The 17,611-nt window shown below is 36.5% G+C and overlaps 1 protein-coding gene across 3 annotated transcripts in view; it reads right to left on the minus strand.

Annotated features, from left to right (window-relative positions):
• Window positions 1–17,611, minus strand: part of MASTL (microtubule associated serine/threonine kinase like) — a 35,311-nt gene that overhangs the window by 17,296 nt on the left and 404 nt on the right. For 2 of the 3 annotated variants that reach the window (XM_042991274.1, XM_007081324.3), the window contains exons 2-6: window positions 14,899–15,036; window positions 7,064–7,203; window positions 6,247–6,335; window positions 894–1,000; window positions 323–473 (exon numbers count right to left, since the gene is read on the minus strand). In XM_042991274.1, the coding sequence (XP_042847208.1) occupies window positions 323–473; window positions 894–1,000; window positions 6,247–6,335; window positions 7,064–7,203; window positions 14,899–15,036 (625 nt within the window). The remainder of the gene's footprint in view (window positions 1–322; window positions 474–893; window positions 1,001–6,246; window positions 6,336–7,063; window positions 7,204–14,898; window positions 15,037–17,611) is intronic. The other variant, XM_042991275.1, reaches the window with a different exon arrangement.

Here is a 17,611-nt window from a genome sequence, read left to right on the forward strand (position 1 = left end):
ATATTCAATCAGATATATTCAATATATGTATTCAATATATATATTCAATCATATATATATTCATATATATGATTCATATATATGAATTCATATATTCATATATTCATATATTCATATATATGAATTCAATATATATTCAATCAGATATATTCAATATATATATTCAATCAGAAATGGCATTAACATGAGGAAATATAGGAATGCCCCAGCCTGTTCAAGAATTTGCATTTCAAACTCATATTGGAAATTAAAAAATTTAAAAACATGTTGTTCCTCAAAAGACACACTTAATGGAATAAATTACCTTTTCTTTTATACTCACATGAGTTTAGTAGTTTGCTACAATAAGGAGTAGTATCCTTGTGATCTACAGACATAGGACAAATTAGTCCTTGAGAAAGCTGTGATGTTTCAGATACATGGGTTGAAAGAATATTTGCAGAGTCTTTGTTTTTTTCTGCAACTGGTGTGTACTATTAAAGAGAGAAAAAAAAAAAAAACAAATGCTAAGATTTATCTCCACAAAAACACCACCTAAATACATAGACTGTTATACCACCTAAGTAGATTAAATTTATTTTGATCAGGGGCACCTGGGTGGCTCAGTTCGTACAGCATCTGACTTCGGCTGAGGTCATGATCTCATAGCACATGAGTTCCAGCCCCACGTCTGTCTGTGTGCCAACAGTTCAGGGCCTGGAGCCTGCTTCGGATTCTGTGTCTCCCTCTCTCTGCCCCTCCCCCACTCATGCTCTGTCTCTCTCTCTCTCAGAAATCAATAATAAACATTAAAAAAATAATAGAAATAAATTTATTTTGATCATTTATTAAAAAAAAAGATTTAAAACTTTAAATGGGCATGTTATAGGAGTTTTTTCTAATTAAGTACTTACAAATCCCAAAGAGCTGATGAGAGATAACACCTGTCCTGGGGTTCTTGAATAATCTTGTCTAGGTTTAGCCATTGATGGTGTTGTAAGGATATCCATCATATTGATATCTATGTATGGAAAAAAAAGTATATGAAATTCTTTAAAAACTTCAATGTCACTGACTTACTAGTCAATAATCATCTCTTCTGAACTTTGTTGCCCTTTCCACATTATTAACATTATCTATAAAATTAACTTGAGTAAGATGAACATATCCAGTGAAGCCACCATGCTGTAAACATATACAACCAAGCAGACAGAGAAAGACTAATACTGTATGATCTCTCTTATATATGGAATCTTAAGAAAACAAAACAAAACCAAGCTCACAGATACAGAGAACAGATTGGTGGATGCCACAGGCAGGGGCAGGGGGTAGAAGAAATGGATGAAGGGGGTCAAATACAAAATTTTAAGAGATAAATATTTATTAAAAAAAAAAAAAGTGGGGCACCTGGGTGGCTCAGTTGGTTAAGCAATTGACTTTTGATTTCAGCTCAGGTCATGATCTCACTATTTTTGAGATCGAGCCCTATGGTCAGGCTCCATGACACTCAGAGCCTGCTTGGGATTCTCTCTCCTTCTCTCTGCCCCTCTACCCGCTCACTTTCTTTCTCTCAAAAATATAACACTAAAAAAAAAAAAAAAAAAAAAAAGCAAGTGCTTGAAATCATTACAATTTGATAGAACAGAGTCTTGCGCTGAAATGAATAGTACACCCAAATTAGGAGTCACCGAGGTGCCTGGGTGGCTCAGTCAGTTAAACATCCTACTTTGGCTCAGGTCTTGATCTCACAGCTTGGGGTGAGTTCGAGCCCTGCATTGGGCTCTCTGCTGTCAGCACAGAGCCTGCTTCAGATCCTCTGTCCCCCTCACTCTCTGCCCCTCCCTTCATTCTCATTCTCTCTCTCAAAAACAAACATAAAAAAAAAAGGAGTACTCAGTCACTAAACAAGAGTATTATCTAACTGGCAACAGGCACTCTTCTATGAGACTTTTTTTTTTTTTTTTTTTGAGAGAGAGAGAGAGAGAGAGAGAGAGAGAGAGAGAGAGAGAATCTCAAGCAGGCTCCATGCTTAGCACAGAGTCCGATGCGGGGGTTGATCCATGATGCTGATATCATGACATGAGTTGAAATCAAGAGTCAGATGCCCAGCTGACTGAACCACCCAGGCGCCCCTGTGATATCAGACTTTTAAAGGTAAACTGAAAGTTTGAACCTAACAAATTTTATTGATTCTACACACTGATGAAGCAATAAGGACTAACAGGTAACAACAAACATCTTGAAGAATATTTTATAAATTAAATGTTAAAAATGTTATGGCAGTGATTTATTGGATATAACTCCAAAAGCACAGGCAAAAAGCAAAAATAGACAAATGGGGCTATATCAAACTTAAACACTTTCGCACATCAAAGGAAATAGTCAAAAGAATGAAAAGAACCTACAGAATGGGAGAAAACATCTTCAAACCAGTTATCTGATAAGGGGTTAATGTACAGAATATATAAAGAACTATAAGTCAACAGCAATAAAAAAATTCAATACTTATCTAATTAAAAAGTGGATAAAGAACTTGGACAGACATTTCTCCAAAGAAGATATACAAATTGCCAACATGATTATGAAAAGAGGCTCAACATTAGTAATCAATGGAAAATGCAAATCAAAACTATGATGAAATATTACCTCATACCCATTAGGATGGTTAGTATCAAAAACAGAAAGTAAGTAGTGTTGGCAAAGATGTGGAGAAATTGGAACCCTTGTACATTGCTGGTAGGTATGTTAAATAGTGCAGCCACTATGAAAAACAAAGGAGTTGCCACAAAAAATTAAAAATAGAATTACTATGTGACACAGGAATTCCACTACTAGGTAAGTACACAAAAGAATTGAGAGCAGGGGACCTACAATATTTACATCCTCATGTCCATTGCATCATTCACAATAGCCAGGAGGTAGAAGCAACCTAAATGTCTACTGACACATGAATGGATTTAAAAAAATAGCATATATATGTATAATGGAATGTTATTCAGTCTCTAAAAAGAAGGAAATTCTGCTACATGCTGCAACAAGTATGAACCTTGAGGACATTATGCTAAGTGATATGGCAGTCACCAAATGACAAATGCTCTGTGATTCTACTTATATGAGGCATCTAAAGTAATCAAACTCACAGATACAGAAAACAGAATTGTGGTTGCCAGGGCTGAGGGGACAGGAAAACGGGGTATAATGCTTCAGTTTTATAAGATAAAAAATTTCTAGAGATCTGGTGCAGAGCAATGTGAACATGGTTAACACTACCCAACTGTACACTTCAAAATGGTTTTATGTTTTTTACCACTATCAAAAAAAAAAAAAAAAAAAAAACCAAACCAAAAAACCACCACCACCAACAACCAAATTCAGAATCTGTATACTTAAAAGATGTTTGTTGTATTACTATTTATGCTAATACAAATGTAGGATTACTTGGGATCCATTTTATTTTATTTTATTTTATCTTTATAATTTTTATTTTTTATGTAAGCTCTACACTCAATGTGGGGATTGGACTCATGACACTGAGATCAAGAGTTCAATGCTTTACAAACTGAGCCAGCCAGGTGCCCTATGGGAGCCAAATTTTAAATAAATCATGAGACATGAAAAAAAAAAAAATATTAAATGGCTATAGTACTTAACACAACATTTTTATAATTTGTGACTTTTCTCAAAATCTTATCTGAAACCCAGGGAACTAGATTTGCCTCACAATTAAAAAATGTTTAGATTTTAGGTAATGTGATAGGGGTACCTGAGTGGCTCTATCAATTGAGTCTCTGACTCTTGGTTTTAGCTCAGGTCATGACCCGAGGGTTGTGGGTTTGAGTCCCACATTGGGCTCTGTGCTGAGTGTGGAGCCTGCTTAAGATCCCCCTTAAGATTCTTGCTGTCTCTCTCTCTCAAAAAATAAGGAAAAAAAAAAAAAAAAAAAAAAAAAGGAAGAAGAAAATGAAAAAAAAAAAAAAAAGAAAGGTAATGTGATAAATTACAGTGGTTTTTTTGCTTTTTTTTAATTGAAGTATGACACACAATGTTAGTTTCAGGTGTACAACATAGTGATTCAACAACTCTACACATTATGAGATACTCACCACAAGTGTAGCTATCATCTGTCACCACACAGTGCTATTACGAAAGCACTGACTATATTCCTTATGCTATGCTTTCCATCCCCATGACTTATTCATTCCGTAACTGGAAACATGTACCTTCCATCTCTCTTTCACCCATTTTGCCCTTTTGCCCCTCCCCACCAAGAAACCATCAGTTTGTTCTCTGTATTAATGGGTCTGACTCCACTTTTTTTGGTTCGGTTTGTTTTTTAGATTCTGTGTATAAGTGAATCTACTGGTCTTTCTGTTTGACTTATCTCACTTAGCATAACATCCCCTAGTTTCATCCATGTTGTCACAAAAGGTAAGACCTCATTCTTTTTTATGGCTAAGTTAATACTCCATTGTGTGTGTGTGTGTGTGTGTGTCTGTGTGTGTGTGAGTGTGTGTGTGTGCACACGCCTCATCTTCTTTATCCATTCATCTTTCGATGTACACGTGGGTTGCTTCCGTATCTTGGCTATTGTAAATACTGCTGAAATCAACATAAGGATGCACATTATCTTTTCAAATTAGTATTTTTGTTTCTTTGGGTAAATATCCAGTATACTGTATAGTTAGGAACATCCTTAGTGGCATCTCATCTAGCAGCCTGGTACTCGAATATTATTATTACTGTTATAAAGAGTATGAGTAGTTATGTGAAATTGGATTAATAAAAACTATAAATAGCCCACATCAGTTCAGGTCAAATTTTATTATCAGCTGAAAAACCTTTAGGTATTCAAAACTTTTTGAAATTTTACTCCTAGATAAAGAATTATAGATCTATATTTAATTTCAAATAATTATAATCTCATGCTTTATAATTTATAAGCCCAATTTCCTACTGTTCATTTATTTCTATCTGCTACCAATTTAATAGATGATACAATATGCTACAAAGTCAATAAACTCTCAAGTATCCATACCTTTTTTTAGACTTTTTAATTAATTAATTAATTAATTTTTTGATTTACATCCAAGTTAGTTAACATATAGTGCAACAATGATTTCAGGAGTAGATCCCTTAATGCCCCTTACCCATTTAGCCCATCTCCCCGCCCACAACCCCTTGCAGCAACTCTGTTTGTTCTCTATATAAAAAGAGTCTCTTATGTTTTGTCCCCCTTCCTGTTTTTATATTATTTTTGCTTCCCTTCTCTTATGTTCATCTAACACTTTTTCTAGTTTCTCTCTTTTAGAAACAATGCTGCTACAAAGTTATGTTCATATTATTTTGTTCTCTAGAACCATTTCCTCAGAATAAATTCCAAGACGGGGCACCTGGGTAGCTGAGCATCCAACTCTTAATTTTGGCTCAGGTAATCATCTCAGAGCTGTGAGGTTGAGCCCTGCATTGGGCTCTGCACTGACTGCGTGGAGCCTGCTTGGGATTCTCTGTCTCCCTCTTTCTCTGCCCCTCTCCTGCACATGTGTACTCTCTCAAAATAAATAAACATTAAAAAAAAAAAAAAAAGAATAAATTCCAAGACATAACCAGTCACTAGGTCAGAAAGAATGAAAACTTGTTTCTTAAAACACATTGTTAGACATACGTTGGAAAGCACTGTGCTAATTACAATGTGTAACTGTGCTTTTACAGTCTCATTAATTCTGGATCTTCAGTTCTCTCTCTCTCTCTCTCTTTTTTTTTGCCTAGCTTAATAGTGTGAAATGATTCATTTGTTATTTTTTAAGTTAGCTTTTCTTTCATTACTAGTAGTGAAATTAACATACTCCCATAAAAATGTGTGTGTTTGTGTGTGTGAGTCTTGTGTGTAGTTTCTTTGCCCCTAGTTTATCAAGGTGGTCCTGTCCGTGTGAGTAAGTTCTGTAGGTATTACTTCATTCTAATCACTCAACTGATGTTTAATTGGTCAAACTAGTTTCAGTAGAGACAAAAAGTCAGAAGAACAGAAATGGTGAGTTCTTCTTTGAAGATCCAAAGATCTTTGAGGGCCCTTAAGGATTTAGGAATAATTATTACCATTTTTCATCTTTCATAGAAAGGAAATACCAATATACCTTTCTAGTCTTTTTTGAAACAAATAATAATCAAATTTTAGTCATTATAAGCTAACAAAATAGTGTAAGTTAATAACATGTAGTGCGTAAAATTTGTTGGATTTTTAAAAAGATACTTACCTCCTATTTTTCTTACCTCTATTCAAAGTAACTTTGGAAAGGCCAAAATCTGTTAGCTTAATATGACCTTCATTAGAAATAAGCATATTGTCTGGTTTCAAATCCCTGGATATACAAAAGACAAATATCAGATAACTAAAAAAGAGCTAGTGTTGATGTTAGAATTAGCAGGGGAAAAAGCCAGAAAGTTACAGAGAAGATTCAAACCCTATATATTTTCTCTAAAATAAGGCACTTATTGCTGGCTTTGAAAATGTGGGAAACAACTCTCAAAAGTAAATGATCTTTTGTATATTTGAACCTATGAGAAAGTTAACTGATGCAATGCTTTATTAGCTTTGGCATTATTCATTAGATTTTTCCATTAAAACAAATAAACTTCATTAGATAAAATAAACTTCAGGCCAAGTCAAAATCATATTTACCTCTCTCAAGGAGGGTAAGATTAAGCCTTAATAGAGGAGAGCCACTTAGAACATGACATTTTAGAACGTGACCGTGCACAGAGCAAAACACTGTAAGTCAGCTTGAATTATAAAATATAGCACTTCTGTGTGACAATAAAGGAGTAGAAAAAAGATTCAATATTCTTCACAGCAAAATGGCATACTGATGCTCAAAGCAACATATTAAAAAAAACAAAGGGAGGGGAGATGAAAGAAGAGTTGATGGAGCTTCTAAACATACACAATATGTTTACCTGGGTTATCTACCAAACTTTAGATAACCCAGATACATAGGCAAATGATTATGCAAATATTTCAGACTCAAATATTTAATACATAATTTGATTACTTGTGCTTTTAAGTAATAGTTTGTACAACAGTCTCTACCTGTGGATGATTCCATGTCTGTGAAGATAGTCTAGAGCCAAGGCTACTTCAGAAATATATTTGACAGCCATCTCTTCATCAAAATAACCATATATATGTAAGAGAGACTTGACATCTCCACCAATAAGATATTCCATTACCTATCAAAAAGGAATGTAAATATTACAAAATACAAACAATATGATTAAAAATGTTATTTGAGTGTTACAGTTATGTATTTTTAGCATGGTTCTATAACAGACACATTTAAAAAAATTTTTTTAACATTTTTATTCACTTTTAGAGAGACAGAGAAACACAGCATGAGCGGAAAGGGCAGAGAGAGAGAGGGAAACACAGAATCTAAAGCAGGCTCCGGGCTCTGAGGTGTCAGCGCAGAGCCTGACGCGGGGCTTGAACTCACGCACCAAGAGATCATGACCTGAGCTGAAGTGGGCCGCTTAACCAACTGAGCCACCCAAGAGCCCCCAGACACATTTTCTTAAAATTTATTTTGGAAGAGAGCGGGGAGGGAGAGTGCAAGCAGGGGAAAAGCAGAGAGAGGGAGAAAGAATACCAAGCAGGCCCTGCACTGACAGAGTCTCAGGCTCAGCCCCAGTGGGGGGGGCTTGAACTCATGAACCATGAGATCATGACCTGAGCCGAAATCAAAAGTCAGATGCTTAACTGACTGAGCCACTCAGGCACCCCAGCACAGACACATTTTCTTGATATCACTCAGTATACATTAATACCAAGTTTGCTCATGTTGCCATATAATTTTTTTAATTTAAATTAAAATGTTTAATCTAAATAAAAATTCAGACTTATACAAAAGGTATAAGGACAGTCCCATATACTCTTTATCTAGATTTACCTATTGTGAGCATTTTGCCACATTTGCTTTCTTCCTCTCCTCATATATGAATATAAAATAAACCTTTGTTAATAATTAACAAACATATGTTATTATGTTACATAATAAAATAATAGGATTATTAACATTATCGATACAAATATCTTTTTTTTTTTTTTTAACGTTTATTCATCTTTGCGAGACAGAGCATGAGCAGGGAAGGGGCAGAGAGAGGGAGACAGAGAATCTGAAGCAGGCTCCAGGCTCTGAGCAGTCAGCACAGAGCCCGATGCGGGACTCGAACTCACGAACTGTGAGATCATGACCTGAGCCTCAGACGCTCAACTGACTCAGCCACCCAGGCGCCCTGACACAAATATCTTAAATGCGTGTATTTCTATTCAGACTAAAGAAATTAATTTAAAAATATGGTGATGTGCCTGGGTGGCTCAGTCAGTTAAGTGTCTGACTCCTGATTTCAGCTCAGGTCATGATCTCATGGTTTGTGAATTCGAGCCCCACATCAGGCTCTGCACTGGCAGCATGGAGCCTGCTTGGGATTCTTCCTCCCTCTCTCTCTGCACCTCCACTGCTCACACTGTCTCTCTCTCAAAATAAATAAATAAAGATTAAAACTTTTTTAAAAACATGGCAACATTAACAACTGATATTTATAGCTTTAAAGCTTTTGCTAAATAATTGGAGAATACAGTTGAAGAGGTCACGATACAAAATTCTTCATCATGTATCTAACAAGGATATTCTTACACAACTACAGCATAATAAAATTCAAGGAGCTTAACACTACTATAATGTATTATCTAATCTATAGTCCATATTCAAATTTCTCTGAGTATCTAAATAAACATCCCAGATAGCACTTCCCCTCATCCTGCTGCCCATGCATGGGATTTAGTTGTCATGTCTCTTTAGTCTCCTTTAATCTGGGACAGTCCTTTGCCTTTTTTGAGGGGGGTAGTCTTTCCTGACATCTGATTATTTCCTCACGATTTAATTCAGGCTATGTATTTTTGGCAGGAATACTAAATAAGTCAACTAAATAAGATGTTGACTCTTTCCTAGAGACTCTCACCAGATGGGACACCTAATGTCAGCATGTTCCATTACTGGTGATGTTGACCTTGATCACTTAGTTAAGGTGGTAATTTCCAGATTTCTCCATTGAAGAAGCACTTTTTTATCCCTTGCTCATTAATAAGTAATGGAGGAAATACTTTGAGAGTATGCAAATAACCTGTTTCCCAACAAATTTTCAAGCACTGATTTTAGCATCATGTGACTATAGGTGATTCTTGTCTGAATCCACTATTGCTATGTGGTTGCAATACTATTCCTTCCACATGCACTAGTCATTACTCTCAAAAATTTGTATCGTTTTAAGGTATAAGATACTGCCTACTAAGAACTTAATAAAACAAAGTCCTTTCGTTCCCTTTTAGGCCAGTAATTTCCCTGGTAGAGACTAGTCAATGTTTGTTGGTGATATCAATCATTAAAACATTTATTAAGCACAAAATCTGTGTTATACACTGTGCTAGCACTGGGAATATAAGCATGAATAAAATGTCTCTGCCAGTGAAAGAGTTTAAAGTAGTTTACAGTAGTAGAAAAATAAGTAGATACTGTATTTGAGTTCATGAGTGTTTATTTTCTTACATTCTCATCGATTGTTATTGATCCTTTTTATCTTTGTCAATCTAAAAAAATGGACTTGTTTAAACATTCACTTTATTTACTGTTAGGGAGACCTTTACACAATTTTTGGTCTTTTATGTATCTTCTGTGAATCACTTCTGTGCCCATTTTTCTATTGGGTATTTAATTATTTCCTATTGATGTGTAAAACCTGTTACACAGTAGTAAAATTAGCCCTTTGTGTGTCTTTTTTTCTTTTAATCAATTCAAAATTTTATTTTTTTTTGATTTTTATTTTTACCTTTGTGTGTCTTTTGAACAATATTTTCTCCAAACTTGTTATTCGACTATGTAAATGGTATTTTGTATAAAAATGTTTTACTTTGTACTTAGTAAGACCTACACCAACTTATGATTATAAAAGTTTTCTTCTAGTACTTTTATGGATTCACTTTTTTAAGTAGAAATCTATGATACGAAAGGGGAACAAGTGACTCTAGCACTATGTCATGTTTCATAACTGTTCAGAAAGTTATTTCAAGTAACTTCAAAAAACAGAATTTTATTTTTTATCATTATTATTTTTTACAACTGCAGGAAATTATAATTTTTTTATGTTTATTTTTATTTTTGAGAGACAGAGCGCCAGCAGGGGTGGGGTAGAGACAGAGGGAGACACGGAATCTGAAGCAGGCTCCAGGCTCTGAGCTGTCAGCACAGGGCCCGATGCAGGGCTTGAACTCACGACAGTGAGATCATGACCTGAGCTGAAGTTGGATGCTTAACCAACTGAGCCACCCAGGTGCCCCCAAAAAACAGAATTAAAAAAAAGTTTATTGGGGTGCCTGGGTAGCTCAGTCAGTTAGGCTTCTGACTTTGGCTCAGGTCATGAATCACAGTTTGTGAGTTTGAGCTCCAAGTCAGGCTCTGTGCTGATAGCTCGGAGCCCAGAGCTTGCCTCAGATTCTGTGTCTTCCTCTCTGTGCCCCTCCCCTGCTCTTGCTCTCTTTCAAAAAAAAAAAATTTTTTTTTTAAAGTTTATTTATGTATTTGAGAGAGAGAGAGAGAGAGAGAGAGAGAGAGAGAGAGAGACAGAGAGAGGGGGTGGGGAGAGGGGCAGAGAGAGCGAGGAAAGAATCATAAGCCGGCTCTGCACTGTCAGTGCAGAGCCCAATGTGGGGCTCCATCTTACCAACCATGAGACATTGACCTGAGTCAAAATCAAGAGTCGGATGGACACCTAACCAACTGAGCCACCCCCAGAATTATGATAGTATATCCCAAGGGGAAAAAGAACTGCAAAAAAATCCTAAATTAAATCCAGTTGCTTCAGTGTTAGTAAAACAATATTGGTATTGTTGTTTTGAAAATACCAGATATACATAATGTTGTAAGTTAAAGCCAATGAATAATTATGTTAATGTTGTTAGGAACCTGCACAGTCAGGGTAAAAGAATACATATTTTTTTTCAAAATATTTTTACATGTTATATATTTTTCAAAGATGTTGAGTAAAAATTCTATAATTTTCCATTGAATTGGAAATTGAAGCATGAACTCATGATATATTTTTCTCTTTCTACAAAAATGTTTTAAAATACATAAGTCATGGGGATAAAAGTACAGCACAGGAAATATACTCAATGACATTGCAATTAAATTTGGTGACCAATGGTAACTAGACTTATTGTGGGGATCATTTTGTAATGTATGAAAATATGGACTCGCTATGATTTACACCTGAAACTAATAGGATATTGTGTTTAATCTTTTAATTTTTCCTGATGCTCTGTAAGGTCTTACCACATACTGTTTCATAAGCAGTGTCTGATTAAACAGTTAGTCCCCTATTGTCTTTGTGAATGGAATACATCAGTGTTTCCTTCTTTTTCTGTAAAGAGCCAGATAGTAAGTATTTTAGGCTTTGTGAGCCATGTGTGGTTCTATGTGGCAACTACCTCACTCTTCTGTTGTTGCAAAAGAGCAGCCATAGATAATAAGTAAACAAAAGGATGTAGTTGTATTCCAATAAAATGTATTTATTCATCAAAATTCAAATTTCATATAATTTTCATATGTCACAAAATATTATTCTTCCTTTGATTTTTTTCAACATTCTAAAAATGCAAAAACTATTCTCAGCTCACAGGCTGTATAGAAACAGTGGACCAGATTTGGCTCACCACAGACGTAAAAGATGTAAAGTCAATTACTCTTTTTTTTTTTTTTTTTAATTTAATGCTTATTTTTGCGAGACAGAGAGAGAGAGACAGAAACAGACAGAGTGTGAGTGGTGGAAGGACAGACAGAGAGGGAGACACAGAATCCAAAGCAGGCTCCAGGCTCTGAGCTGTCAGCACAGAGCCCAACGTGGGGCTCGAACTGACAGACTGACAGATCATGACCTGAGCTGAAGTCGGAGGCCTAACTAACTGAGCCACCCAGGTGCCCCAAAAGTCAATTATTCTTACAGTATTTTTCACCTTCTTACTGATACTCTCTATATTTTTTTTGACTCAGTGAATTATCCTATAAATTAGACCCATATCTCTGGCTTTCTCAGAGCAAAGGTGTCTCCAGAGGGGCTGTCTTTAATACTGATTTAGGGTGAATTCCAATACAAATTTATATCTTTTCTCCAAAATCCAACTTCACAGCTTCTCACAGAGAAGGTCATTACAACAGGAACTGCAATTCATGCTAAGGTATTCATTGGAGTGTTTTTTAGAACAGTAAAAAAACCCAAAGCAACTCATCAATAGGATATTTGTTATAAAAATTATGTAATTCCTAAATAAATATATGGAATTCTCTGTAGCCATTAAAAAGGATGAGGTCTGGTGCACCTAGGGGGCTCAGTTGGTTGAGCATCCAACTCTTAGTTTCAGCTAAGGTTATGATCTCACAGTCTGGTCGTGGGATTGAGCCTGCAGGTCCGTGGAGCTGGCTTAAGATTCTCTATCACTTCTCGGCCTTTTGGCTAAGATCAAGTGAAGATTCTTTCTCTCTGTCCCTCCTCCACTTGCACGAGTGTACTTTCTTTCTCTCTCCCTCAAAAAAATAAATAAATAAAACTTACTTAAAAAAAAAAAAAAAGGATGAGGTCACCAGTAAGTGGAAAAAAAATAAGTAGAACAGTACTTACAATATGATCACATTTCATGTACTTATTTAAACTGTACAAAAAACATTTATTTATGTTTATTTATTTTTGAGAGAGACAGTGCAAGTTGGGGAGGGGCAGAGAGAGAGAGAGACACACACACACACACACACAGAATCTGAAGCAGGCTTCAGGCTCTAAGCTGTCAGCACAGAGCCCAACGCGGGGCTCGAACCCATGAATCGGGAGATCATGACCTGAGCCAAAGTTGGACGCTTAACCGACTGAGCCACCCAGGCACCCCTAAAAATCTTTTTACCCATCCTAAATTAGTCCCAATGCAGAAAAGGTGCTCACCACTGTCCTAGAAAAACTTTTTACTTTCCAAAATTTTCTGGCCTTCCCATTAAATCTGTGTAACCACATTAAAAAAAAAAAAAAAAAAAAAAATGAGAGAAAAAGTGTGAGCAGGCAGAAAGGGAGAGAATCCCGAGCAGGTTCTGCGCCCTCAGGGCAAAGGATATTTCCACCGTCTAGATTTTCTCATATTGTCTTACATTTATATATCTAACCATTAAGGATGGTTTACTGAGTGTGTAATACAAGGAACAAGACAAAAGCATGAGATCATGAACCATGAGATCACAACCTGAGGTGAAATCAAGAGTCAGATGCTTAACAGACTGAGCCACTGAGGCGTCCCTGTAACCACATTTAATGTCAGTCTAAATATACTCACAGATTTACTGAAAGACTAGAAATGGATTTAACCATCAGGTACCAAAAGAGTTTCAGATTTGACTGTGTTTATAACTTTTCCTGAACATTCAGGTCTACAACTCGAAGTTGAATATCATGTTCTTCCACATGAGAGTTCTGTTCAGACTCAAACTTTTATAATTTTTTTTAAGTTTATTTATTTTGAGAGAGGGAATGTATGTGTACTCACACACGTGCAAGCAGGGGAGGGGCAGAGAGAGAGGGAGAGACAGAATCCCAAGTAGGTTCCATGCTGTCAGATCTCACGATCAGTGAGATCATGACCTGAGCCAAGATCTTAATCTTAACTGACTGAGCCACCCAGGCACCCTTCAAGTTTTTGACATAGAAAAATGTTGAAGTGTGGCACAATTAAGTTCCACAGAGGGCTTCAGCATATCGAGGAGAAAGGGTTTCCACTACTGAAGGCAATCAAATTATGAAAGAAATCAGCATTCCTTTGGTAAACTATGAATCTGGCGTCTAAAATCTACATCCTAAGACCCATTCATTCATGGAAAACCATTTGTGCATACCAAACAGAAGCTATTGGAGTCACCATTTAATCCATAGATCATCTCAGAAATCAAAAGAATCTCTAAAATATGTAGTCAAGATATCCTCACCAATTCCTGCCCCCTCAAATTCTTCCTTAGAAATGAAAAGCAAGCAATTGTCAAAGTCCACACACCCAATATCCACCACCTCCCCAAATCTTTCTTTATTACATACCAAACTTTGTATAGTATTCCCATTATATGTCCTTTACTTGCCAAATATTTTTAGCACCATGTGCCAGGCACTGTTCTACATGCTTTATATTAACCTATTAAAATGTCACAGTAACCTCTGAAGTAAGTACTATTATCTCCATTTTGCAGGTGAGGAAACTGAGGTGTGGAAGTTAATTTTATGTGTCATTTTGGCTAAGCCATGGTACTCAGAGATTTGGTGAAACATGAACCTAAATGTTGCTATGAAGGTGTGTTAGATGATATAAACATCTAGGTGGACTTTGAGTTAAAGCTGATGACCCTCCATATTCTCGGTGGGACCAATCCAGTCAGTTGAAGGCCTTAAAAGAAAAAAGACTGTCCTCCATGCCTCCCACCTCTACCCTACCAACCCCAAGGAAAAGGAATTATGCTTCTACACTGCTTTTTGGATCTGAGTTGTAACACCAACTCTTCAGGTCTACAGCCTGCTGGCCTACCCAGCAGATTTCAAACTTGAAAGCCCCAACAATCACAAAGAACAATTCCTTAAATCCCCACCCTCTACACACACCACATACACCCTATTCTTTTTCTCTGGTGAACCCTGGTTCAAACAACAGGTAAGGGTACTTGGTCAAAGTCATAAAGCTAGAAAGTGCAAAAGTTGGAATTCAAACGCAAGTGCACTAAACTCAGAGACTGTATTCTTCTTGAGTCACTGAATTCAGTGATTGCTAAATGAAGAAAAAAATGGAAAATTACTCACCAAGTAGACATTATTTGCTGACTGTAGTGAATAGTACAAATGGACAATGAAAGGACTTTTGCTTAGTGCTAGTGCGTCCCTCTCGGCTTGCACCTGATGTGTCATATTTTTGTTGATCATGTCTGCTTTTTTGACAACCTATGGTAGACAACATGATAACACATTCATTTTATCTTTTATTACAAAGTGTTCTCAAGTTTCAGAGTTGCCTTTTGTGAAAACAACCAGATGAAAGAAAAAGATGAAGAGAAAACACAGATGTCATTTGTACTCCACATTGCCATCAGGAAACTGTCAGAAAAACAGCAAATATGGTGAAAACAAATCAAACCTTTTTTCAAGAGAACTGCTTATTTTGGCATCAAGTGGCAAAAGTATCACATCCTTTTTGAGAAGGAAAAAGAAGTAAACAAATGTTCCCTTAGTGCCCTGCATATTAGTAGAAAAAAAGTTCCATTCTACTGTTCTTTTAACAAAGTCAAAGGATAGTGATCTTCCTCCTAATAAGCCTCCATAATCAGGAACCTACGCACAGAGAATTAGCAGCTAGTAAATTTTTTTTAACTTCTGATTCTTTGATGGATGGGAATTAGAAAGAGGAAGAACATAGGAAGTTTGTTTCCCTAGGAAAAAAAAAATCTTAAGAATGGTTAGAACTACTGAAAGTTAATAGTCTCAAATGTTGTCTTACAGAAAATAGCAAATTACTCTTTTCAAGTTTCAAGGTAATTGGTGTGGAAGCAAAACTATGATATAATCTACATTAAAATTGGAGCACTAACCTGAATAGTCAGCAACACTGAGATCAATTCTCAGGATGATTAAAAGTCATATTTCTTCCAAAGATTCATTAGAATATTTAACAAAATTATTAATACACTATCAATTCCAGCCTTATAACCTTTCCATAAGAAAACAAGGAAATTGGCAAAGCCAGTCTGTAAAATGATTTCACCTATGACTCCACTAGATTGGAAGCTCTGTGAGGGCATGTTTGTTTTGTTCACCACTGTACCCTAGATCCTACACACAAAGGGGACACTCAACAAATATCGAAAAAATGAATTGATGTTTTCATTTTAATAAGTGATAATGACTGATCAGCAAGTACAGCAGAAGGAAAAGCAACATATGAAGCAAGGAAGAATTAAATTCAATGGGGTGTGTCTGAGAGGTCAGGGAAGGTTTGAAGAGGGGCTAAGATGAATCTTAATACATAAATAACACAGGTGGAGATGAGCAGAGAAGGGTGGAAGAAAAGCACTTAAGGAGGAACCAGCACAAACGTAAGTTCAGAAGCACAGTACTACACAGCATTCACGGACTAGTCAATTGTCTGGAGTGGCTAGAACATAGGATTTGTGGAAGTTACAGTTGATGTTTAGGGCCAGGACTTGGACCATGATTGCTTTTCTAAGGAGTTTGTTAGGTTGCATGTCACAGCCTAAGGAATGGATGAAAAAATAGCGATTCTAGTTAGGGGCCTATTCCTGGAAATGAAGGCCTGATGAATCTCAAAAACACTGTCAGGTAAAACAAAACAAAACAAAACAAAACAAAACACACACAAAAAAACAAAACTGATGTAAAAGACCATGCATTGTATGATTCCATTTACATGCAATGTGGAGAAAGGGCAAACCTGCAGAGACAGAAAATAGATTGGTGGTTACCTGGGGCTAAGGGTGTTAAGGGGGAGGTACCGCAGATGGGCAGGAAGTCTTTTTGGGGTGATGGAAATGTTCTAAAATTGGATTGTGGTAATAGTTACACAATTTTTAATTTACTAAAAACTGACTTGTACTTTAAAAAGGAAGGAAGGGAGACAGGGAGGGAGGAAGAAAAGACAAAAGAAAAAGAAAAAGTGAAGTCCTGTGCTTGGGCAGACTTGGGAACGTAATAGAATGGAAGAGATAATAAGAAGGAATACCAGACCGGGTGCCTGGGTGGCTCAGTCGGTTGAGCTTCTGACTCTTGGTTTTATCTCAAGTCACGCTCTCACATTCCGTGAGTCCGAGCCCCTCATCAGGCTCACACTGGCAGTACGAAGCCTGCTTGGGATTCTCTCTCTGTCCCTCCCCCACTCACTCTCATTTGAAACGAATAAATAAACTTTAAAAATTTTTAAAAAAGAGAAGGAATATGAGACAAAATTGACAGGACTAGTTGAGACATAGGTTATACAGATGGAGTAGAGGGAAATTAAAATGACTCACGTTTCTAGCCTGAATGACAGGGATGAAGGTGGTTTTATTAAGCGGAGAGAGGGAGTACAGAAAGTTCAGTGTTTAAGCAGTTAGGTGGAGAGGATTGTTCAAAGTCAGGAAAGTACAATTTCAAGGCACTTGGTAGAGATTCACATAGCAACGTCCAACAGGAAGTTGAAACTGCATTAGCGGTAAAACTGCTGGTTTCTTTACCATGTTCATTCAGTGCTTAAATACGAGTAATCCGAAACTATGGGAGTGGGGAGTGAGGACCAAGAGTGGCCAGGAAAGCTTCAAATACATTGAAAGCTCTTGAATGCTTTTGGAATGATATGTACTGCTGCAAGGATAAAGGAGTGATATGTTCTAACATGTTTCAGTTTAGTCTTTAAATAGTTGTTTCACACTTAATGTTTCAAACTTAATTCTGGTAAAGGTCAAGGCGGTAAAAAGGACTCAGAAGTCCTGATGTCTCCTAAGCATTGTTGGTGTGAAAAGGGCGTGGC

The sequence above is a fragment of the Panthera tigris genome, chromosome B4 (genome assembly GCF_018350195.1).
Source record: "Panthera tigris isolate Pti1 chromosome B4, P.tigris_Pti1_mat1.1, whole genome shotgun sequence".
NCBI classification, from domain to species: Eukaryota; Metazoa; Chordata; class Mammalia; order Carnivora; family Felidae; genus Panthera; species Panthera tigris.